The following is a 26,587-nucleotide window of genomic DNA, read 5'->3' on the forward strand; positions in this document are numbered from 1 at the left end:
GTATGTAGTATGTAGTTTTGTACGTGAAGCAGAGCAAAAAATGTCCAGTCAAATCAGCTTGAAAACTGTCTCCACACTCCGTAGAGTCTTTTTTTCCTGTATTACTGAAGACCGTGCTTTCAATAATAGAACTTAGTACCCTTTGCCAAATTCCTTTGATGTATAAATAATGAGTTCTCAAACACGAAAAGCTTCCGAGGATAGTTTGCGTGGTGCTTAGGTACTGGAAGAGCAACCGAATGATGGCAAGGTGTAGCTGTAACACAAGCAGGGAGCTCAAACACAGCACAGTCAGTAACAGCATTGAAAACTTTATGACCTCATGAACATCGTGGAGACTGTAGCCATGTGTGCAGCGGACACAGTGAAAACTCTGAAAGATTGAAGCCTACTGAATCAAGGCAAAACCAAATAAAAATACAATTTGTAATAAATCTTATTCAAATAATAGGATGGATTGATCATATTTTTGAAAGGGAATAATTCATATTCAAATAATCAGTGGATTCACATAGATATTTGACCATTTATTTGGACTAGAATTTCCCAGAATGAACTGAGGAAGAATCGGATTACTAAAAGAAACACGTCCGTTTGCAGCTCTTAAGCTGGTAGCAATCAGACTTTCTTATGCATCACTTTTTCTTTTACACACTAAATCATTTAACCTGGGCTGCACGGTGGTGCAGTGGTCAGCACTGTGGCCTCACAGCAAGAAGGTTCTGGGTTCGAGTCCCGGCTTGGGCGCGGGATCTTTCTGTGTGGAGTTTACATGTTCTCCCCGTGCCTGCGTGGGTTCTCTCTGGTACTCCAGCTTCCTCCCTCAGTCCAAAGACATCAAGAGGGGACGAGGCTGATTGATACTCTAAATTGACCGTAGGTGTGACTGTGAATGGTTGTTCGTCTCTGTATGTTGGCCCTGTGATGGACTGGCGACCTGTCCAGGGTGAACCCCGCCTCTCGCCCGTAGATGCTGGGATAGGCTCCAGCCCCCCCCCCCCCCCCCCCCCATGACCCTTACTAGTAAGGACTAAGCGGAAGATGACGATGGAGGACGATCATTTAACCAGTGGTAAATGTTGTCCCTTTCAGGTGGTAAACTCAAATTCAAAGGTTATTGAAGAAAAAGTGTCAACTAAGTCAGCTGTGGCAGCATAAGCTGTTGTCTTCTTGTCTGTCTATGTGCTTTCAACATAGTTTTGTAACATGATGACACCTGGGTTGAATATGTGGTGCCATTTGGGAGTGAAATATCAGAAGATTCGGGCCCAATTAAAGCCTGGACATGTTTGAGGAAATTTAAAGAAAAAACAAAACAAAACACCTCACCTCTACTGTATTCATGGGTTGAGTTTTTGGTGTGCAAACTATTTTTTTTTCTTCTGTTTTCATGCTGTTTCAATGGAAAATACATTAGCAGAAATATACACTGATGCCTCCATTACAGTACTGAGTGTTTGTCTTGTCTTACGTTCAGCCTTCTTCAAGCACTCATGCAGCTGCTTTTTGTTAGATAACGTTCCTGGATTGGCATGAGGGAAAATCTTCTCAACCCCATGATTCCTCGCAACTCAATTGAAACAGAAAGACAAATGGTCTCCTCTGAGTTCCACCCCATCCAGAGAGGCATTTTGTCTACGTAATACTGAGCCAAGTACTGTGAGGGGTTTAAATGGAAAATGGGCACTGCTTTATTATGCTGCAGCGCCTCGAAATGAATGTGGATAATAGAAATATTCACAGTGGTATTAATACCCTCAAAGCCCCCCTCCACCCCACCCTACACCACCACCCACCCCCACATTTTCTCTCTCCCAGGCTCCAAAGTACTTTGCCCTTGGCTATGCCTTATACTAAATAGATTTATGAGAACATTTGTGTCATATTTCCTCTTTTCCCGCATTGTCAAGACAGATTGTCAGTGCACCACTGATTGAGTGGAATCACCACACAGACTTGGTTCCCATTGTCAGGCCCCACGTATTCATCTCTGGAGGCGGGTTTAACAAGGCAAATTGGCCACTGACACTTCTCTAAAGGCTTTGCCACTGCCATTAAGAAGAAACCGGGGGCATGAAAATAGTGGATCTGATGACTATGTTTCAAATGATTATCGTCTCAATAACAAATTCATCAAGTAATGCATATTCACACACACACACACACACACACACACACACACACACTATATATATATACACATCTCTCTCTCTCTCTATATATATATATATATATACACACACACACACACACACACACGTATATAAAACACACTTGTACAAACCATGTACCTGTTGAATGACATTTTTACACTCTTCATATCATCACTTTCATCAAATAATCACATACTGTAAGTCATTTTTGTCATGTTTTTAGTTTTTAGGCCAAAAAGGATGTCAAAAAATGACTTAGGCAATTATTTTAAGAAGGTGACGGAATATAGGATTTACAAGCAGGACACAACCATTCAACTGATGATTTGTTCCACACTGTGCAGCAGCTTTGAGCAAATTTAAAACCACTTTAATTTGTCTACTGATATAAAGTAATTTTCAGTTGTCATAGTTTGCATTTTTTTTCCTTTATTAAAAGTGTGCTGTACTACAAGGCTGCAAAATATCCCCCCAAAAAATGATGAAGTTACTTTGAGAGATATTGTGAGGTGACCCATTGAGTGGGAATATGTGTTGTTTTTTTTACTTCATTTTCACGTAAAACAAACAAGATAGCTAGATAACTAGATAGATGAATAATGCTAATGCTTCATTTATAAGTCAATGTTGATGCACATTTTACATTCTACATATACAAAACTCAGCCTTATTAAAATTTCGATGGTATTTTGATTTGTTATGCAGCTGTACAATGATGTCATTCATTACTAGTTACCAGCCTTGTTAACAAATACCTTTCCTAAAATATGGAAGGAAATGCTGGCATTAAGAAATTTTTTTAAGACAGAAAAAAAAGACAAATACGTATGAAATTGAATTGAAACTTATCTGAAATAGGGTGACATTAGCACTGCACTTCAGGAAGACAGTGCAAACAAAATAGCAAATTTATCAAATTGTATGACTGGTTTAGTGAAAACTGAATGTCTGAAAGAGCAAAATAACAGAAAAAATATGTTCAGCTCATATACTGCACTTAACTAATATGGACATGAGGAGAGGAAGTGCCAATTCCAAAAATAGCACTGGGTTCATAGGCTGGGTTAGCTTAGCGCATTCATTGATTCCATCCATCGTCATCTTCCGCTTATTCCTACACATTAAGGGTCGCGGGGGGGCTGGAGCCTATCCCAGCGTCAACGGGCGAGAGGCGGGGTTCACCCTGGACAGGTCGCCAGTCCATCGCAGGGCCAACATAGAGAGACGAACAACCATTCACACTCACAGTCACACCTACGGTCAATTTAGAGTATCAATCAGCCTAGTCCCCAATTGCATGTTTTTGGACTGTGGGAGGAAGCCGGAGTACCGGAGAGAACCCACGCAGACACGGGGAGAACATGCAAACTCCACACAGAAAGATCCCGTGCCCGAGCCGGGACTCGAACCCGGAACCTTCTTGCTGTGAGGCCACAGTGCTAACCACTGCACCACCGTGCAGCCGCATTCATTGATTATTTAAGAAAATGGAACATTATAATAAATATCAATAATCAGGAGTGTAAAACATACATACAGTAGAACTTGAATATAAAATCACTCAAATACTCATGGTGGTGGGTGTGATGTGCTGCTGGGTGTCACCAGTCACTTTGGGAGGAAAATGTTTTCATCAGTGAAACCCTGGCCGCTTTGAGCTACAGCCAGATCCCTTCAAGTGCTTTGGCCTTGTAAGTGATGTGCAAGTAGAGATTCAAGATGATGTGGTGGCAGCAGCAGATGCTATAAAACTAAAAAACAGAGCTCGCTGTATAATATGTAGTTTGGGTTGAAATTTATTACTAGGAATTGTATCCTAGACTGACCAACAGTATCATATATGAAAAGTCAATCTTAAACGGGGATACATGTTTATATCCAATCATAAACCAATTAGTTTCATCCAACTTATTTCATGTTTTGAAAAAATCTCATTTTGATTTTTGAATACTAGCAAAAGAGCCATGTCATATTTTGCTATTCTGAGGTGAGCAAGAAAATGGTTATTTTAGTGACAAGATGCAGTTTCTCAAGTTCTATCCTTTTAAAAATTTCTAGAGTTTTGGAATACCTAAGAGTTTCTTCAATGACTCTTGACAAGAGTGCTACTGTATAATGTTTGGTGAATAAAATACATCTTGTCCTTGTCTAATCTTGAGGTTGTTACAACTTCACAGGTTTTCTTCTTTTAATTCTTAAGGAGGAAAAAAAAATGAAGAAAAATGACATGTTCTTAACTTTCACTGACCAAAAAGGACAAAAATGAATACCAAAATCTCCAAGTATCAAACTCCATCTTGTGAGATGTTTATTCATCTGAACATAGAACACCTTTAAAATAAAATGAATACATTCCTGGAGTCTGTTTTATACCTCCTCCAAGGAAGAACAAGTTCAATTTAATCATTATTTAATAACTACTTAATATATATATATATATATATATATATATATATATATATATATTTTTAAAATCTATATCTCATTCCAGCCACTTGTCCTCAATGTTCCCTTCAAAATCTTCAGGACACTGAAATCTTGTGGATTTCAATCGATTTGACATTAATGCTGAGGGTAGCTTTGATTAAGGCTGAACGAGGAAGTATACACTGAGGGAGGGAAAGTCCGATGTCACCAACAAACCTGATTGTCTTTGAGGAACTATCCTGTCCTGATTGCACTAATGGATGATTAATTGTCCAAAGTCCAAACATTGTAGATAGCTGTGTGATTACATCTACATCTCCCACGCCACTCACTCAACATCCTTTGAATTAAGCCTTGCCCCCCCCCCCCCCCCCCCCCAACAGCTACTGACAATCGGCAATCAGGAATCTCCTGGGTGATATGTCTTCCACAGGTTGCTTCATGTGAGGTGTTCTAGAGAGCATCGGGATGGAGATTTCGCTCTGTTCCTTCACCAAGGACAATAAGGGCTCTTCTTGGTATTTTACGGGGTGAGCAGAAAAAAGAAAATGTATTTGCTTCGGATCTGGTTGTTACTATATGTTGGTGAATTGTTTACTTGATGAAGTCTGATGAAAACATGGATCCAAAGAATTTTTGGTTATATAAGTAAATTAAACATATTTATTAGTTTGATTAGTACAATGGCAAACTGGGGCTGGGGATGAGGAAAAAGGGAGTCAATATATTGAAAAATAAAGTTTAAATTAATTCAGAGGATTCTTTTGTCATTTTGAGAATGAAGACAGTATTTCAAGCGAGAACTTGACATTTCCGTATTGAGGGCGACCTATTGCACCTGTACTGGGAATAATAACGGAGGTATAACACCAAGTGGGGCATCAGTGTGCCTTGATTGGAACAACTCACTCTCTCAGTGAGACTTTATTGGACACACCCATTAATTTATACACACACGTCATGTGTCACCTACAGCGCATCTTATTGGCTGTTATCATTGTCCATCAGTTAATACCTGCTTCAACATAGCTTTGCTTCTGTAACAATACAAAAAGAAAACATTTCACGAATACAATTGAGGGCATATTTACATATGTTAACATATATACGTCTATTTATAGATGTCTAATCTTAGATGTTTAAATAACCGCAAATATACATCTATTCATAGATAATAATTTATAATAATAATTTAAATAATCCCTAATATATGTACATTCATAGACAATAATTTATAATAGTAATCTAAATAACCCCTAATATATGTATATTCATAGACAATAATTTATAATAATAATTTAAATAACCGCTAATATACGTGTGTTTATTATTCTTCATCTGCCTGTCCATTGAATGTGGGCCACTTACTCTTCCCTACGTTCTCCACCTCAGTAGCTCTGTGTAGCGGGCCGTTTCCTCAGCTCACCAATGTTAGCTTGCTTACTTTATTTGTCAGGATTTGAGACCTTGTTTGGCGGTGGAAAACACCGGCTTTAGGTGCATGGTGAATGCGATGGAGCCCCGCTATGCTATAGTCACCCAAGAATTGAATTACTAGCTACCATGGTTTATTTTTAGTTAACCTGGTGGCTAGACTGGCTAGCAGCTCCCTCATATGTTCAGTATCAAGCTAAAAAAAAGTCCATTTGCTGCACTTCAACTCTCCATTGTTCACTTTACTTTTCAAAAGCTTGGAAGCTACACTTTGCACTTAGTTTCAATAAATAAAACCAATTTTCTCACCACATCTTTGATTCATTCGTCCAGCATTTGCAAGCTGCCAGTCAGAGCCATATATTGTGTAATTGATGCTTTCAGTCCAATTAATTCAATCCAAGTCAATGGAACACTCACAAGATGTCACCAAAATCACTTCGTCCCTTTAAAATCTTTGAGAAAAGGATGTAAGTGTATTGAATCGTGATATATATCGTATCATGAGGCAAATATCATGTATTTTTTCATATCGCGACATGAGTGTATCACTACAGCCCTACCCAAGAGTGTATTATGACATACAACCTCTTCTCCTTTTGTTTTCCTCTTCCCTGGCCCTATTAATTCTTTGTAGATTTGGGATAACGTAACAAAGATATCGTATTTTCTTTTTTCTCCCAACATGACATTGCTTTGGGTGCAGTAAAACCTAGTACATAGTGGCAAAAATCATTCCTTACTTCCACGAATCTCAGAAATCCTCACCTGAGCTAGCTCCAACTTTACTGTTGCTCTACTTTATTGAGAAGATTTTTTTTTACAGTGACTATATTTCCAGAAAAAAGAAAACAAAAGAAATAAAAGCTTGGTTTAAAGAGCTGAAACAGCTGCTTCTCTGGTCCCTAAATCTTTCTTGAGGGTTTTTGCAAGACTCATTTATTTACTGGTCCCAGTCAATTAACTGCCATCTCCTTCAACAATTCCTTTCTATGAAATGACAAAGTTGATAAAATTCAAAATTTGTGCATTATGGACATCTAAATATATTGAATACATGAGCACTATAACATCCACTTAGGCATTGCATGCAGTCTCTGTCAAGTTCCTAATTAGCTGAATTAGATTGAATAACCAATTACGAGTCTTAAAGTAAATAAGCCTGCGAGGATTCCACCAAAGGCTTGAAAACAGAATTAGAATGGAAGCCAATAATTGACAGGCTGAATGACAGTGTGGTCAGACAAACAATATTCTTGTCACAACTAGAGAATTCTAGCTGTCATCAAGGGATAAAATAGGCAAGCAGAGACTGACATTGTGCAAAAGAAGGAACTGAATATAATTAAGGCTCATAATGCAATGTGCTGTATTTATGTAATATGGATCTTATAATAGTCGTGTCCTACGTCACAAGACCTTTTCCTTGTCTGTAGTTGGACCTCGAAAAATGCTCAGAATGGAAACAGTCACGTGTGGTGGTCATGTAGAAAATAGAAAATAAAACACACATACCTTTACTTGCATTCTCCACGTGTTCCAGTTCATCTGGAAACCTCAAAATTTCTGGGTAACTCTCTTCACACTTCTCAGCCAGAAAATGAAGGAGAGTTGTGCTCTGACTGATGGACTTAGTGTCTCGGAGCTAGAGTGAAAGGGTGGGAAAAAAGAAAAAAAAACAAAACAAAACACAAAACAGAGATTAATCCCAGTGTTTCTCATCATGTACATGCTGCACATAGGTTTAATTACTTTGGGCCTCAGTCTTGAAATTTTCTGATGAACAAATTATGCACACTATGTTCTTTTAACCCACTGTTAAGTCTTACAGATGGTACACAAAGCCTGGTGATATCTGTAAAACGTTTCTCCTGATATCTTTTGTAAAACTCTTGCAATGTCTTTGCAAGCCTGACTAACTGAAGGTTGAAGTTTCAAAGGAGTTTCAAATATTCATCAGGCTTTGATAATAACAATAATAATAATAATAATAATTATTATTATTATTATTATGATAACAACCTTCATTTGTCCCACAGTGGGAAAACTTACATTGCTACATCAGCTAAAGGTTGACAAAATAATGAATAGAGCAAATAAAGAGCTACAGTGAAATTAGGTTAAAAAAGTATTAAGTGGTGTTGCGTGTGGTTAAAAAAGAGCAGCAGTGATAGTTTTTTTATTGCATGGTCCTGTATTGACAAATATTTGCTTTTTCTTACTAAGCCCAAACTGTCTTTTCTTTATTTAAAAATATAAAGCAGTTTAAGCTGCGATTGAGTTTCCCTCTATTGTAAGAGTCCCAGTGGTTCAGCTTGAGTACACAATTTCAGTTCTCTGCACCATAGCAGAAAGTATTTCACAGCGTGTCTCCAAAAAAAAAAATAAATAAATAAAATAAATCCACCGATTAACCAGTTTGGTGAAGATGCAAACACTATAACTACATAGAGCAACCCAATCAAAGAGCAACTTATATATACTTATATATACACATACACACATGCATCTAAAAATCACACTGCACCCACAAAATGAAATTGCATTCAATATTATGCCAGTAAATGTTGAATGAAAATAAACTAGGGGTGTGCCTCGGTGCACAATTGCCAGCATCTCCACATCAGTACATAGGAAACTTGTTCCATATTCATTCCCCACCGTGATTGCCATGCTGTTCAAATGGCATGCTGGGAAAGCTAATTAGCACAACACATCTCTTTGTGCCCATACTGAAAATATCCACACTGCCTGCAGTTGGACATGCCCACACACGCGCAAAATGAGGTACACACACAAACACACACACACACACGCACGCACGCACGAACGCACACAAAAACAGAGCAATAGTGAATTACAGGTCAACAGTGGAACACACACACACACACACACACACACACACACACACACACACACACACACACCCCTCCATTAAATGAAGATCAATTGTTTGCTCATGTTGTGTAATCACAATTTAATTTCACTGATTTTGAGATTTAATTTGTTTATTGTCGTACCCCATGCTGTCCTCATCACCCAGAAAATTCTTCCAACTAATAATATGACATACAGAGAGGGTTGAGTGGCAGTGGGGAGAATATGTAGGATTTGTTGATATTAATGTAGAGTTCACCTCCTTGAATAATTATTCTTAAAGCGGTGTAATATTATCTCTGGATTGTCAACTGTAGGTGGTTTACTTTCTGTTCCAGTGTCTGCACTGAGATTGACTTCAGTAGGTGTGCACAGACCCGCTGTCTTTAAAGTAACTTTAAAATATCATTATGAAATAAAAATAAATATAACTGACAAAGCAGGTAAACCTTGGCCAAGTTTACAGAACATGGAGAGACCTTTCTGCATTCACTGGTCAATGCTGGATTTTTCAATTCTAATTAAATCATCAGTACTACATAATTAATGCTCATGACTTTCTAGTTGTTTTTATTTTTTCGATACAATTATAAACTCTAGTTGGAGTATTCCATACTGACAATGAGCAAAAAAAAAATAAATAAAAAAAAGGACTTATCAAGTCATTTATTTATTTTAGGTTATTTTGTGGGACTACACAAAGTAACTTGTTGCTCATGGATTATGGGCCGTGTTGTAAAGACATTTCCAGACGCCAAGGGTTTGTGTGTAGTATTTTGGTTAAACTAAAATAAGTGTGATTCAATGACCAATAAATAAGCTCTGTCTCCTCATGGAGGCAGCAGGATGAATGAAGGGGAGGCCGTGATCTTCAGCCTTCACTATGGGCTGTTTCCGATATTCAGATATTCTGATACGATTATGAACTTTGATAAGACAGATGGTCACCCTCAAACTTAATGGAATTTGAATTTGAAGCATAACTAATTTCCATTGTATAATCATTCTGTTTTGGCTCCTTTTGAATCTTATTTATGTAATTGTTTTGGTGAAGCCAACAACTAGGGGCCAGAATGTTTGAGCCTGTTGATTATTTGTATTAATTAAATGATCATTTGAATTATTTGGGAATGCAAAGGATAATGCTAACTGTTGTATATGAACTAAAACATATCTTTTTGCTGCTCACGTCCCTCCTCCTGATCAGGCCGTCCTGCTCCTGTGATTAGGGAGTGAGGACAGCTGGTTTGCGGTCAGTCTGTCTTTTGTGCTGATGGAGTGAGGGGTGAAATAGTTCATCTACCGCTAAAAAAACGTCTTTTATTTGCTCATTGTTTGATTGTTTCAATTCAGTTCTGTTCATTTAAAATAGATTCAAAACCTTTTATTTGATCAAACCGAAGCATCTCCATGAGCGCTTAGTGATTCGTAGACCTCCTCCTCACAAACTACTCTGATGTTTTTTGACTTTTTTGAACGCAAGAGTAGCCATAACACCTCCCATTTTGCATTTCGCTTTGCAGGACTTGAGGCCTCCTGATGCTAATTCACTAATATACTTTGCCGGAGAAAAGTAGAGTTCCAAGATTTTATTTTATTTTTTTAATGTATTTATTTTTATATAATAAATTTTCATGTATATTTTTGTCACAGGTTAAATCGTAGAATATCCTGTAGATGATTCCTGACAGACTGCTATTTGTGGCACACATATTGACATCATAAATACATGAGCAATACAAATAGGTATCTTGACTGAGAGACTTAATAAAGTTAGTTAACATTGAGGGTAAATACAGAGTCGAGCGTCCACATCCAAATCCTGTTACTGAGCAAATGTCAGACACAATATTTGCCAATTGTTACTTATACAGTAGCTCCTGGTACATAATTCCACACAGATGTTTCTATCTTGAATGAGTATTCATCAGATATTGCCAAATACGCTAGAATAATAAGCACTGACATAAAAAAAGAGATGTTGGTAGTGCCAACACATGATGCTTTTAGGCTCTGAAAGGGCTTGGAGAATCCTACATAAAGTCTCAGGTGCTGATGTAATTTTCACACCATTTTACATCAGCACTTTCAGTCACGCAGGTTCAAAGTATCATGAGAACATCGCCCGTGGCTGGGGATTATCTTCACATAGGTTGTGAGTGAGATGGCCTATGTTAAAAGTCCAGAGCCATCGTTAATCCGAGTCCATTCCATGTTCTGGCTGTTTCGAAGTTTATGCTAAAAGCCCTAAGTCTTTTACTGTGGAAGCTGCTCAGGTTTGGAATGTTGCTCATGAAGAGTTTGAGCTAAACTGAAGTGTACTTCACCACTTTACCTTTGAAAATTGCCTTTTTATAGCTGACATCTTTCCAGAAGCTGCTTTTGAATGGTATAAGGAAAATTACAAGCACGGCAATTTAAATACTTATGAAGAGAATATATATCAAAATAATTAACAGATCAGAAACGGCGGTAACATTAATTAAGAACCCTCAAACAAAAAACTTTACATTCCCTTGATTGCTTGATTTGTCATCTGCAGATGGAGTGAAAGAGGGGTAAATATATTCACATCTCAATTTAAGTGCATGAGAAGGAGAACAAGTAGCACTTGCATGTAAATAAAGCAATAATTTAAAAAAGTCTATATTTGAAGAAGAACAAAAAAAGTTAGTGGGAAGAAAATTCCCTATTACCACATCAAGTGCTGATGGGATAATATGTTGTGCTAAACTTAAATTAATCATACGTCAATTCCATGTATTTAATCATTAATCAGAGCGTGCAAACTGTCACATAGTGTTGTTTATTTTTGCCTCAGTATGACAGGGATGCTTTTAAAACTCAAGATGTTTTTTTGTTTTTTTTTATCCCTTTACACAATATGTTGCATGAATGCAGCTGCTTAATTATGGTTTCAAGTGTTGTCCTGTGGTACAAGTACGCTGTGAAACTGGAATTATTGCCTCAGGGTTGTATGCCTCTGCCAACTAGTCTGGTTGCACTTTACATCCATATTTGTCTAGACTCATACAATGCATTGTATTGAATGTAGTATAGAGAAAATTGAATTACACCATTAAGTGTGTCTTTTTTTGTGAAAGGGAGCCATCATTATTCTCTCGACGCATGAGAGATGGCTTTGGAACTTTTTCTTTTTTCCTTGTATTTTAGTAACATATCAAAGTTTAGTTTAGTTTATTAGCTTATTTGACAGGGGCCATGTACAAGTTGACTTTTAACTGTCTTTTTCAACTGTAAAATTGCAACGCATCATCATTTTATGGTATGTATGTTATAATCACAGTCACTTGGGAAGTGATACGACTTTTGGCATTGGATTATCTCTCTGTAATTGGAATATCTTGTATTAGACTTGTAATTTGCATCATTTAGAGAAAATGAAACACATCTTAGAGGCGGTGCAGTGGTCAGCGCTGTCGCCTCACAGCAAGAAGGTTCCAGGTTCGAGTCTCAGCTCGGGCACAGGATCTTTCTGTGCAGAGTCTTCATGTTCTCCCTGTATCTGCGTGGGCTCTCTCCAGGTACTCCAACTTCCTCCCACAGTCCAAAAACATGCAACTAAACTAATAGGATACTCTAAATTGACCGTAGGTGTGACTGTGAGTGTGAATGGTTGTCTGTCTGTATGTGTTGGCCCTGTGGTGGACTGGTGACCTGTCCAGGGGGAACCCCGCCTCACGCCTGAAAGCCACTGGGATAGGCTCCAGCCCCCCCGCGACCCTTAACAGGATAAGGGGAAGAAAATGGATGGATGGAAACACATTTTGCCACTGTCCCTCTAAACCAGAGCAGCATTCTGCTCATTGAGTACATGTGGCCATGCCAGGGAAATAGTGTCCTTGGCAGGATGAAGACCAAACGTGGGGGTTGAAGGTGGAAGGCAAAGGGTGGGTCAGCTTTTGCCCTTCCCATGCTGCTCATTGCCATCATCAACCTGCTCCTCCCTGATGAGCTCATTAGGTACCCTAGAACTACCACCCAGGGGGCCATTTACTTGATTGACTAAAGTGAGAAAGCAGACCTTTTTTTTTTTTTTCTTGCCCATCAATAATGGTCCAATCAGCCCCCTGAGGGATTACCAGGCTCTATACTGGAACTCCACACTGATTCAGAGGACATGTACACTATGCTTGGCGAATTTGTAAATGCATCTTTTTCTCCCCATTTCAGCTCCTTGCCCAGACTAAAACAGTTTCTCTCACCTGAAAACAGAGCTTTTCCAAACAAGACTCCAGGGTGTGAAAATCATACACTGCTGGCTTGGTGTTTTACTGCTACCAGGATAAATGGAGCTTTAAAAAAAAAATGCTCCTTTCAGTAATTGGTCATTATAAATGTCAAAACATCTGAATACAGGGCTGCCCCCATGAACCCGGTGTTATGAAAGATTTTCATACCACGTCACAGTTATAAAATAATTCTGATTTAGCAGTGAAACATTTTTGGAAATGGATCTCAGCAAACTGGCGGTGTTTGCTAACAGTCATATCATCGTTTGACAACATGAACTAAAAATGGCATAAAAAGAGACCAACTATAGTGAATTTGGCTTTATTTAAACACAGTATGCGTAAGTTAGTGATAGGAGACAGCAGGCAGGGCTGGACGGAGGTTAAACAGGCTGAGCACTTGGCAGTAAACGACTGTGGCTGCAGGGGAGTTTCATGGAATCAGAGATGACAACTTTATCTAATTTTCTCGATGATCCCTAGTTTGAAATGCCAATATCGCTGATTTATCAGCGCAGTTGCTGCTATTAACCTATATTTATATTGATTCTGTCAGACAAAGACGCTAGCATATAATTTTGATTTCTATCAGCCAGGTTGAATGTCCTGCTCCTTACTGGAGATGTTGGCTTTATGTTGGGTTGGTTATTGGGTACCTTGTTAAATCTAAAGCTTTAACACATAGCTTCACTGCAGCTGGAAATGTCTGAGCTGCACAGTTTCCAGCCCTATCGTCTACACTTCGGCATCTACTGTGCTCCACATCTCCATATCATGCTCCTGCTCTGCTGTTTAATTCAAAGCACTTCTCATTTGATTGTTGATTAGTTGACAGTTACATGTCCTGTTGTCTATAAACTAATCTGAGGCATGCATGTTGAGTCATAAATAAATTAATCTTAACAGCATACGTTTACATCTGTTTAACTACTGTTTTCCAGGCAGCAGAAGAGGAAAAACTGAACTAAACAAGTTAGTCACTATGTCTGTGGAAAACAATTTTAATGATCTAAGAGAAGCAGGATTGATGATGGCAGAACAGGTGTGACTGGGAATGATTTCCTTCACGTACATAAAAATTATGGCCAGGTAAATGTTGCTTGCATCTAAATTTTTTATTGGCTAAACAATTTACAGCTACAACTGAGAAGTTGCCAATAAATGTGTGAACCATAAATACAAATGTTATCAGTTATATAAATACGTAGCGACTTTTGTATGTTAAAACAAAATATTGTTGATCATAAAAATTTTAGCATGCGAAATAGCTACAGGGTCCACAGTCCAGTTCTGGCTGTAAACCTGTGGAGCATATTAGGACCCTTGCTGCCCCCACAGTACAAGCAATAAAAACAGTGTGTTGCTCAGGAAAATGAATTCGGGACATATTCATGTCAACTGGTTTTGTGTTGCTCATGTGTTCAACGGTGTTGTGGTGAGTTACCTTGCAGAGGAAGCCGACGTTGAAACCAAATGTCTGGGCGTTCCTTGAACCAGCATTCATGTAATTGCCCACCAGCAACACCATTTCCAGTAGCTTGCAAAAACCTTCACTCTTCTTCACCTCCTCGCAGGCAAATGTCACATTCATAATGTCTGGCCGGATGTTATTCACCTGCTCCTCAAATGTCAGCTTGAACAGAATGCCGTTGAGACGCGGCCGCAGCAGCTTCACTGAACTCATCTGGAGGAAAAAATAAGAATGACCAAATTCATACAGAAAAAAGATAGGAAAGAGCAAATTCACATTACATGTCATTGGTGTTTCATAAACAAAATTAAGTAAGAACACTAAAATAGACACTGAGGTTAAGTATATTTTAAATGCTCAGACTGAACAGGTTCATCTCATATACTTTTTTCATATACTATCTCTTTCAGATAACAGATAAACAAAACAAGCATATATATATATATATATAGAGAGAGAGAGAGAGAGAGAGAGAGAGAGAGAGAGAGAGAGATCCCAGCTGCTTTCAGGCAGATTAGAGCTCAGATTCATGCCACACAGAGTTCTGGTAGCAGACACATCTCTACATCAACTGTTCAGAGGAGACTTCACCAACCAGGCCTTCATGGTCAAATAGCTGCTAAGAAACCACTACTGAGGAAAAGCAACAAGCAGAGGAGATTTGTTTGGGCCAAGAAACACAAGGAATGGACATTAGACCAGTGGAAATCTGTGCTTTGGTCTGATGAGTCCAAATTTGAGATCTTTGGTTCCACCCTCCATGTCACTGTGCGATGCAGAAAAGGTGACTGGATGGTCTCTACATGCATGGTTCCCACTGTGACGTGTGGAAGAGGAGGTGTGATGGTGTGGGGGTGCTTTACTGGTGGCACTGGTGGGGATTTACCGGTACTCAAAATTACAGGCACACTGAAGCAGCATGGCTTCCACAGCATCCTGCAGCGACACGCCATCCCATCCGGTTTGCGTTCAGTTGGATCATCGTTTATTTTTCAACAGGACGATGACCTCAAACACACCTCTGGGCTGTTTGACCAAGAAGGAGAGCAATGGAGTGCTGTGCCAGGTGACCTGGCCTCCACAGTCACCTGACCTGAACCCAATCCAGATGGTTTGGGCTGAGATGGACCACAGAGTGAAGCCAAAAGGGCCAACAAGCGCTCAGCATCTCTGGGAACTCCTTCAAGACTGTTGGAAAACCACTTCAGGTGACGCCCTCATGAAGCTCTGAGAGAATGTCAAGAGTGCGCAAAGCCGTAATCAAAGTAAAGGGTGGCCATTTTGAAGAGTCTAAAATATAAAACATGTTTTGAGTTATTTCACACTTGTTTTTGTTTAGTACATCATTCCATGTGTCTTCATTCATAGTTTTGATGCCTTCAGTGAGAATCTACAATGTAAATAGTCATGAGAAGAAAGAAAAACCATTAAATCAGAGGGTGTGTCCAAACATTTGACTGGTCGTGTTTATAAAAAAAAAAAAAAACCTTGACCAAACCACACTTTCTTCTGTTCCCAAATATCCTGAGAATTTTGAAAATTCCTTCATATTATTTATAATAATAGCGATTCATACACAGAACAAACAACAACAGAGAACCCTGTAAAAACCCTGAAAAGTTACACCACATTGCAATCGGCGTTCATATGTAATCTTCAGTGTAATTACTGCTGCAGCGAGTTTTAATTAACTGAAAATCAACAACCCTGTTTAGCAAATGGGATTGCCTTGTTCTTGGCCTCCCTCCTGACTTTCACAGAGATAAAGAAGTCTTCCCCAAAACAGATTTGTCATTGATAAAGTAACAGCCTTGACCAATACCTGAAGGAACCAAAAAACAAAACAAAACGGCAAGAAAGTATAAAGTAAATAGAATAAACATAGAATTGAAATAGGGTTAATAATATACACTTTTTAAAAATTATTTTTGCCGTAAAATAAGAGGGAAAGCAGCAAACAGGTAAATTCTACAGACAGCTGCATATTAGATTTGGTCAGTTCCAGATCAACAGCAGTAATATTTTTGTTGCTGCTCACATTTATTTAGGTGTATGATTAATAAATTGTGTGCCAAACAAATGCCTACATTTTACTTTCGCACCCACCTCTACACATTTAAGTGTGAGTGTGTGTGTATATATATATATATATATATACACACACACACACACACACACACACAGATACAAGCATAAATAGACACACACCAACCGTCTTCCCTGCTTGGAATGATTGGTATACAATGAAGAGGAATCACAATGAAAGGGAGCACACCAGTGACAGCTCTAGCAGAGAAAAGCTTCAACATGTCTTATTTCTCCCGGGAACTGAATAGCCCTGAACTGAGGAGTTATTTCTTCTCTGAGAAAGTGTATGATCACTACATTGGTGAGATCACAAGGGAAACTGCCACCCCTGCATCATTGCACCTCCTAAAAGGAATGGGTGAAGCAAAAACTTAAATGACTAAAGAGGGGAAAAAAAGAAATACACGGGAGCACATCTGCCACCCCTGGGTCTAATTGAACATTGTTTTCTGAAAATGTGTTAAGCTCTATGATGATGCTGTTCAGTTTAAAAATAACACTTTTCTTTACAGTTGTCTCTTCACATGGTAAATGATGGGAGGGATAATTGAAAAAAAAAAGACTTAACTGAAAGAAATAGTCACAACCACTTGATGATGAAATTAAATTCTCCTGCGCATGATTTACAGCAGGGATTCCCAAAGTGCGGTGGGGGTACATGTGCCGCCACTTGGGGGGTGCGCGAGATAAAAATGTGATGGCGGTTTTATTTTCCCACACAATAAAAATGTGTATATAAACGTTTCCCTTGTGAAATTTAAAATCAAAAGCTGACATATTGTGTCAGTGTTTTTTTTTTTTTTTTTTTTTGTATTTTATTAATACAATGCAGTTTCTTCAATGAATAATTAAAGGCTGCAACTGGTGGCATTTCCTTTGTTGTTGTTTTTTAATTTTGTCTTTCATTTGAGTTTAACGTTACCTGCCAAACAGTTTGTTGTTTTGCTCTTTGCGCTTAAATCTATTGCCATCACACTAGATTTTTGGGGTATTTCCTGACAATAATCGCAAAGTGCCGAGCAGGCATATTCAGGTTCAAGATGAAATGCAATGCACATTCAAGATCAAATGCAATGTATCAACAGGTGGGTGATGAAGGACTTGTGAATTTTTCTTGCCTCATTTCTTTTTGCAGGAACAAATATAAGAAAATAAATGCAATGACATTCACACATGGGGCCCATTGCCTCTGTCATCTAGAAGCTGGATTCCCAAACTTTGTTTGATTTTCTAATTCAAGTGTAACTCTTGGATGTGAATTTCTCTTAACAGGATCTATCTTTTTAAAAGTATGAATGCAACTGTGCATGCTGTGCGTTGTGTCGGAGCGATCCAGTAGGTAACATCATACTCACCACAATCCCAAACTGCTCCGACTCCACCAGCTCTTCATATTCACCCTTTAGTTCTGATAGCGAATTCAGCTCTTTCTGCTCTGGTAGGTTCTTTATCAGGTTCTACAAATGGAGTCCACACAAAGGCACAGACACAGACAAACATACACACAGAGTGGGTGTTAATGTAGATCTCATTTTGAGTCCACATCGGTACAAAATCTTCTCAAATCGATGGATGGCAGGGCACCTTAGGAGCAGAGCAGTAGGAGAAGAAAAGAGTGCAAACCAGCATTGTAAGAAGCTGCCTGGTATGTACCCGTTCATCTTAGCTGGTTCGCAAACATTATTCAACCCTTGAATTGACCTTGGGTTTATTCATACAGATGGAACTCCTGAACTAAGTACTCAAGAGAAGTACTCAGGCTTGTGATGCATTTGTGAGCCATGAGCATACATGATGTGTAAAGCCTCCTTCGGTTCCTGACGCTGTCAAAGTAAACATTATTTTTGTTTTGATAGGATTCCTGATAACCCGGTGGGCAACGAGCAGATGAAGGCACATAATCACTGTTCAGTGTTGGCTATTCATCGTTACAGTTGAAGCTTTTAGCCAATTACTCGACATGTCAGGGACTTCCAGATAACTGACCTTCTCGGGCATAATGCACATCACCTCGCACAATTCACCAATTGTGCAGCATTAATTTGCTACTATTCTCTTCAACTGTATGTACAGGGGCTGATATAAATAGAAAAATAGCGGTGGTGAGGTTGAACATTAAGATGGAGATGAGGAAGATAATAGGAGGGGGCGTGTTTTCCGTAAATGTTAATTGTTTGTGTGAAGGTCAGCAAAGTTAATAAAACTGACCACAGTTCCCTCATTTTCTCTGAGGGGATAAAGATGTGCCCTTTTCCCAGTCTTCACTATGCTTCTTTCCTCATTAGTTTCCTAAATGTATTAAGCGGGAACGGACTAGTGCAGAGTCACGTGACCAGATGGGGTTTGACACGGGAAAAAAAGCAGACACTCATCTTGGGCCATGAGACTAGCTGGCCACTATAGACCTGAGCAGCCACTGCAGGCACCACTGGCAGATTCTACTACCCGCTAATGATGACATCTCTGTGCTTCCCTCGGGGAATTCAGCAGTGTAAAAAAGAAAGCCATAATGCAGGTCTGGCATTCCTGTTTGGAAGGGAGCCATTACTGCAAATATTGCTGGCTTTTACTGAAGCCTGCAAGGTACACCTGGATAATGAAGGCTTTTGATCCAGTGATATAAATATTTGTATTATAGTAATTAACTAAAATTCTATTGGAACTAAAGGATTATGGTGTTCAGTTTTGTTTTAGAACAACTCATACAACACAGAGCTGCTAATTATTCACATCTTTTCATATACAACCTCTTCATGATGGAGTTTCAGAAACTTAATGGATTTTATCAATACACAGAGAGAGATGCCGGTTTATGGTGGATATGTAGCTCTCCCTGAAAACTGTCACAACTGACTTGCCAGTAAATCGCTAGTACCTGTAATTTTAAAATGCAGGTAATTAACAAAAAACTGAGAAAATCTGTGTGTAAGAAAAATGAGCTGCCTGTCTATGTGAGACAATGTAATGTACGGCATTTAATGTGAGACACGGATTAGTAATGTATTCTCGTCGACAATGCATCAAATGTGCCGGCATCAACATGTTATAAATCACCCATTGCTATTATTGCCAAAGCTCCAGAAAGTCACATTTCAGGCTTCCCATCTCTCCAGTTGCTTCCCAAGAAGTGATTAATAGTTGAATATGTTTTTACACGTTACAATGCCTCTACTGTATACATGAGCTGACGGCTGTAATAGACGTACAGCACGGCAGCCGTGGTGAATCTTTCCCACAGTGATCAACTCCAGCTACCATACTAATCTATAGCTTTGGGTGGTCGGTGCACTGATTCCCATTATTTCACTTCCGATCATTGGGTAGTAGTAAACAGCACACCAAGAGAAAAAAAATACCCAAGTGCATTGCATTGAATATGGATTCTGTAGCACTTCCTCATACTGTATTGAACTGTAGGTATAGATCAGTGATGTGGTCCATAAAACGGCAAGGGAAACGAGTGAAGTGGGTCCTGGATGTACACATGGATCAGAACCATCATTCCAATGTCCTGTCTGTAAACAAGGTCAGCTGATCTGAGAATGAAGTTAGTATCTGAACCCAATTCCAATATTTACAATCCAGTAGTCCATCTCTAATCATCTTTTGGGATCTTTTCTTCCTCCTTTGTATTCAACCACACAATCCTCCAGACTTATACAGTACCATAACAAGAAGCACACAATCACACATGCAAACATAACTGTATGGGCGCTCAATGGATTTGTCATTTCCATAGTGAGAGTAAAATGACTTACAATAGGAAGCTTTAAAACGTTTATTTTATGTTAAAATGGAACACCCCTGAAAACACAGAAAGACGACAAGGAAATAGAAAATCGAATCCACCTTGTCCATCATCTTGTTAATTGTTCGAAACCCCATCGAGCACAATTGACACTGAGGGCATACCATATGGCAATCTTGGAGACTGGGTGATGATGGAAAGCCAGACTCCTCATCAGATACACACAGCAATCTGTGAGAGATTACTGGAGGGATACCACTACACTACACATTCGCATCACGCCTAAGGAGAAGATAAGGGTGTGACAGATCAGCACATCCAGCAAGATTTAGACATTGACCAAAAAAAACAAAAACAATAAACAGCAACATTAAAATGTTGTTGCTTAGCTTCAACCCTCATACATTTTACTTAGTACCCCCCCCCCAAAAAAAAATGGAAAAAATGTAATATATTCAAGAAATAGACTTAATGGTAAATTTAGTAAATATGTATATTTTACTGGTGATATGAGTGAGAAATATCCTAACTCTGTCATTCTGCCATTATGTGTTGTTGTGTTGTAATGTGAATTCCTTTACAGTATCTTAGTAATTCTTCCAGTATCAGTGGTGTTTTTTCCTCCCTCTTCCCTTTGCTCTCAAGGCTGGTACATTGAAATAACCCAAACATGCATTGATAAATACCACATTTTATTTTAAACATGAACGTCTAAAATGAGTTTAAACAAGCGTTCCTCTCAAAATATGTTAAAATAAAATTCAGATGAATAACACAGATCTAAATATACACCATTTTGTATTTCGTTCTCATTCTGTTCCGAACTAGATGAGGAAACCGTTGCACACAACACTAAGTCAAGGTCTTATGGATTTGCTGTCAACATATCAACTCTAGGTCTCTCAGAGAGTCTCACAATAGTGATCATGGTGTTCTCGACTCCCATTTAATAAGAAATTTACATTTGTGGCGCACAAATACACTAAAACTCACAATGTGTTTGTCTCTAGAGACTGTAGTCAGTAAATAATAAATATTGTATGAAAACTTACATATCAGCCACTGTGGGGGAAAGGCTTGAGAGGTAGAGTGGCCATCTAGTAATCACAAGGTGACTGGTTTGACACCCCAGCTTTGTAGAAACCATGATGAAGTCTCCTTGAGTAAGATACTCAACTCATAATTGGGTTTGTTAAGCTAGTTGGCAACTTCCATGGCAGCCTCCACTTCAGTGTGTGTGCCTATGAATTAAGTAACACTGTACAGCATTTTGTACCACTAAAGCAGACACCGCACAATCAATGCAGCCCATTTAAACTGACCGACTGTTCGATTATTATATCTGTGTTTGAGTATACGATGTAAATTAGAGCTGCAGCAACGGGCGGCTTCAGACTCAGGGCAGATGAATCCCATCATTGAGATGAATATGAGAGACGGGACTCCAGCTCATTACTCATGATGAAACTAGAAGTGCACTCAGAGAGCACAGACCTCCACCAAGGTCCGTGTAAAAATTTCCTCACAAATTAATGAAAATGTCCAGGGACAAGAGCCCAACATGTTTAATAGTTTTATGAAAATTATCATTACCACTGACCCACTGTTCAATGATGTATATCTGAGTATGCGATGTTATAAATAATCTCTTCATACACACATCATTACTCAAAGTCAAACATGATGAAAAATTGTTATAAAACAATAGCAGGAGTTCATTCATTCATTCATTCCTCCGTTGTCGTTATCACTTATTCTGTTTAGGGTGGTAGGGAGCTGGAGAATATCCCAGCTGTCACTGGGCTGCATGTGGGCTGTGGGCTTACTTTGCAATGGTCACGCTATCTGTTTAGTTTTGAATAAACAAGATGAATATTCTGCTCAGACACACTCCTCAAGCTTTTGGTTGTTACTCAAAGACCTTAGCGTATATGTGGTGACAGACAGGAGACTGCTGAACACATTATTAGTCATTTGTATTGACATAAATGCAGGAAGTACAGAACATTTAAAAGTCTTTGAGGCAATTGGAGGGTCATGGACAAAAATCTGAGAGCCAAGTTGTTTCAGAAGTTACCTAGTGTGAAATAAAACAACTTTGCATACATTCATGGAAAATCATTGTGTAAAATTGATGCAGTGAGGACAGTTCTATTGCAGTCAATTGCCTACATCACTTTGTTCGGTTCAGTATGCTTTGTGTTGCACACATCAGTACTTTAGCTGGCTGCTAGTGGGAGGGGCTTGCTAATTACCACAGTGTTATAATGAGACTCTGGGTAGCAGTGTGTGAGAGCTTGGGGCTGAACAACTGAGAGAGGAGATGTCGCTCCACACTAACATTGTTTGAAACTGAAAGCGACCTCCATTTTTCTTTACAACCACTGACCACGAATCCTGAGCCACAAACTGTCTACAGATGCTGTCTGGACTGGACGCTTGTATGGAGCTCTCAGCTGTAGCTAGCAGCTACCATATGATACAAAATTATCATAACAAAAATGTTAATGAAAGGAAAAAAAAATCAATTGAATATCTGTTTATAATCTCCTGCAACATGCACTGAGATCCTTAGAGCATGTGCCACGTCGCATATCTGTTAAAAAAAAAAAAAAAATGCTACTACTCCGACCTCAGGCATGTCGAGGAATGGAGGCAGTTGCAAGGGTTAAGGCGGGTGTAAAGTAATGAGATTCACGTTACGGTTCACTAACATTTGTGAAAGATGACAGTATCTGTAGGGCTTTTAGTCCCGCGCTTTGATCTCTGTTGCTGTCACCCTGCTCCCTAAGAATCAAGTTCACAGTTTCACTTGATCCCCAAACCCATGGCAAGTTAATACACTTTAAAGGGGAGGTATTAAGGATCCAACTTAAGCATTAACTTAACCATGAAGTTTACAATCCTTCATGCTGGTAAAAACAGCAGGTGCTGATGTAGAGCAAGACAAAACTGCTCAAAAGCTTTTACAGGTAGAGCACAATGAATGACGGTGACACCATTCCACTCTGGGAATCTAAATGAACTAGGCTGATAATTTAAGACACCAAGCAGACCTACTTTTCTCACACTTAACTTGTGAAACACAGAATGAAACACATACAATACACATACTCCCAATAGTAATGTCAAAGTTGCATCAGTCAATACTGTTTTTTTCTGAGAACAATAAAGCCTTTATTAAACTGGGTTAAATAAAGGAGAAACAACTGAGAATCACCTGATGTCAAGAGGATAATCTGAGGAAAGTGTGTTCCTGTCTGCAAGGCCTATGGGACGTCTACAACAAAGACAGAAGAGGAGTCATGTCTGCCATGTGGTTGACAGATGTGATTTTCTCATTTAATTGATTTTCCTCTCAATTTTGGGAGACAGAGAAACATGTGGTTCTCTGCCTATGGTTTGTGATGAGGAGCAAAATGGGACTGCCATCTCCCTGCCGTGACACCGCAGCAGGCTCCCTACCTGCCTCATGGCAAATCAGTGAAGACTTCTGTTTAAATCAATCACAGAATAATAGACAGACCAGAGAACTCCCCAGCAATCCACAAGCCTTTACTTCCTACTTCTCATACTAATGCTTGACAGTTCCAAAAAAAGACATTATGTACAATTTCAGACATTGTTGTTTTTTGTTGTCCTTTCAAAGTGAGCTCAAAGTCAAACAAGAAAAGAAGTAACTTTGCACCATAATTTGTGGGTGTAGACAGCATCCTTCCCAAACAAAAAGCTTACAACTACAAAACTGGAAAACAAATATTTGGAACAAAGGCTATCATGTTGTGTTTGTTTTCAAGAAAGCGGACAAGTTTGACAGAAAATTCTCAGAAAAAATGACTACAGTCTCTTCCTTTTTTTAAATTTTTTTTTAAACGAATCAAATACGACAAAAAAGCTGTAATTATGTTCCACTGATCAATATAGTGTAGGTTGTCAATTCAAATGACAAACCCCGATATCAGAGGACTAACCTGTCAGAGAATAAGCCTCTAAATATGTTCAATAATGGACAGCAGCCATACAGGCCATGTGGTGTTACACAATGCCGACCATGGCAAACCCCATAAACACCTCAACTCTTGCTATGAGCAAAGCTACAGTGACAGAGTGACAGGCAACAAATGAAGTGTGACAGATTCTAAAATCGCATTAAACCAAATGAGAAATGCAGTTTGAGAGAAAAGCGCGAGAGAGAAAAGGTTGAGAGTGAGACAGAGAGGGTGAGGGATTAATTTGAGCATTGGGGCTGGAAAACCTGATAGACTTAGTGTGACATTAAATTTGTCTTTTAGAGGGAAATATGGAGAATTTCTTTAAATGTGCACACCTGAGCACTTGCATTCACCGTGGAAGGTGTGAAGTAGGATTAAAGGGGAAATTAACAGAGAGTTTACAGGAGAGAGAAGAGAGTAACAAAGGTAGTAAAAAAATGAACAAATAAAAACAATAAACAGAATCAATCTGAAAGCTTATTCCACCCTAACCTGATCTGTTGTGAGCCTTCTGGCTGACACAGAACCTAAACAGATGGCATTTATTGTCAGAGATGTTTGACAAAAAAAACTTGAATTCACTGGAAGTTAAAATTCATCATTGATGTGACTGTCAGACATGAGAGTTTGAAAACTAAATTTCATCCAAGTTAGAATTTCACTTTGAGTGAAAATTGATTTTTCACATGCAGACGATGTTGAAATTAAGTTTGTTGAGACGCTTTCAAAATTAAAATGACCACACCGTGGTTGTATGCCTCTGCAACGTGTTTCTGCCACACTGCCCTTACCTGTAACCTCTCACAACCTTTGACTTTTGATCTTTTAACTTCATGCTCAAATTCAGGTGAATGTTTAAATCATTACATGAGACACTGTTGGGATATTGACAATTGGTTGTAACCTATTTCCCATAGCAACAGTGGATTTCAAGGTGAATACCAAGTTGTTCAATTCATAAATAATGTAAAAGAAATACATAAATGATTTTTCCTTTTCTAATAATACTTGAAGATACGTTTTGTACAAGATATTTTACCTCATTGCAATTTCTCTCATTTGTAAATATTCTATTTTTACAGTACCTATTATTCATGTTAATTAAGCATTAGTATATGATGAAATTGTCAATTCAGATCAGACGGCTGCTAGCATGCAAGACAGAACCAAGAATTAATTTGTCTGAGTCTGCTGCCTGAGAACGACAGTGATGAGCCATCTGTCACTGAAACAAAGAATTGGAAAGTGAGAACAAAAAATAAAATTTGATTTGGTTAAGGAAATACAGCACCAAGAACACCTGAGGAGAGGCTGCACGAGCTCCATCTCATCATTGTTTAACTTGTGCTGTGTTGTGCGTGAACTTGCTTGTGTGTACGGAACCAAAGTCTGTGTGTGTGTGTGTGTGTGTGTGTGTGTGTGTGTGTGTGTGTGTGTGTGCGTGCGCATGTATGAGACTTTGTGTGTTTAATCAATATGCGACCTGGCCTAGACCCTGGTCTAGAGATCAGCACAAAGTACATCTAGGACCTTGGGACATGACCATTAGTTTCTCAAGCGCATTTGATATCACACCAAGACTTGCCTTTCTTTCTCCCGCCTTTACTTTGTTTATTCAATACTTCTCTGTTTCTGTTTTATTTTTCCAGTCACACCGAATCAGCATAATGCATTTCACATTTCATTGTTAAATTAGCATTTGATGTAGGGGAGAGTTATGTACTGAGTGCCAAAATAAACCACAATTAAGCTCAAGGGGAACTCCGTGTCTCCTGCTTAAGCTCTAATCCAACAGGCCCAATACACAGCCATACTTATCGCTTTGCCCCACATGTGCACTTCTACACCATGCAAATCATGCCCAGCAATGTGCCAGGCTGCTACAATCACCTGTTGTTACAGCAGAGAACAAAGGCTGGCATGGGCATTGCCAGACCCTGCAGCCAATGGTCTACCACGTGTACTGATGGTTGCATGCATATGGATGGGCACCATGGTGATCTGGGTGATTGACAAGAGAGATAACAATATTAACAAGCAAGGCTAGTGCGAAAGACTCCTGCGAGACCTGGCTGAAAGGTTGTTGCCATGGCAAAGGTGAAGGGAGAAAGTGTAACGCCGACTTCTGACATGGCTGATGTTTG

General features: G+C 39.0%; 1 protein-coding gene across 8 annotated transcripts in view; it reads right to left on the reverse strand.

Annotated features, from left to right (window-relative positions):
* Positions 1–26,587, reverse strand: part of diaph2 (diaphanous-related formin 2) — a 363,855-nt gene that overhangs the window by 127,318 nt on the left and 209,950 nt on the right. For 6 of the 8 annotated variants that reach the window (XM_086222012.1, XM_086222015.1, XM_086222014.1 and 3 more), the window contains 3 exons: positions 18,059–18,160; positions 14,589–14,828; positions 7,530–7,659 (listed from right to left, as the gene is read on the reverse strand). In XM_086222012.1, coding sequence (XP_086078138.1) covers positions 7,530–7,659; positions 14,589–14,828; positions 18,059–18,160 — 472 coding nt within the window. Of the gene's footprint in view, positions 1–5,370; positions 5,618–6,888; positions 7,005–7,529; positions 7,660–14,588; positions 14,829–18,058; positions 18,161–26,587 lie in introns of those variants that run through there. The other 2 variants (XM_086222017.1, XM_086222018.1) reach the window with 2 other exon arrangements.

Source organism: Aulostomus chinensis, chromosome 13 (genome assembly GCF_037954235.1).
Source record: "Aulostomus chinensis isolate RoL2024-O1b breed Wild chromosome 13, RoL_Achi_v1.0, whole genome shotgun sequence".
NCBI lineage: Eukaryota > Metazoa > Chordata > Actinopteri > Syngnathiformes > Aulostomidae > Aulostomus > Aulostomus chinensis.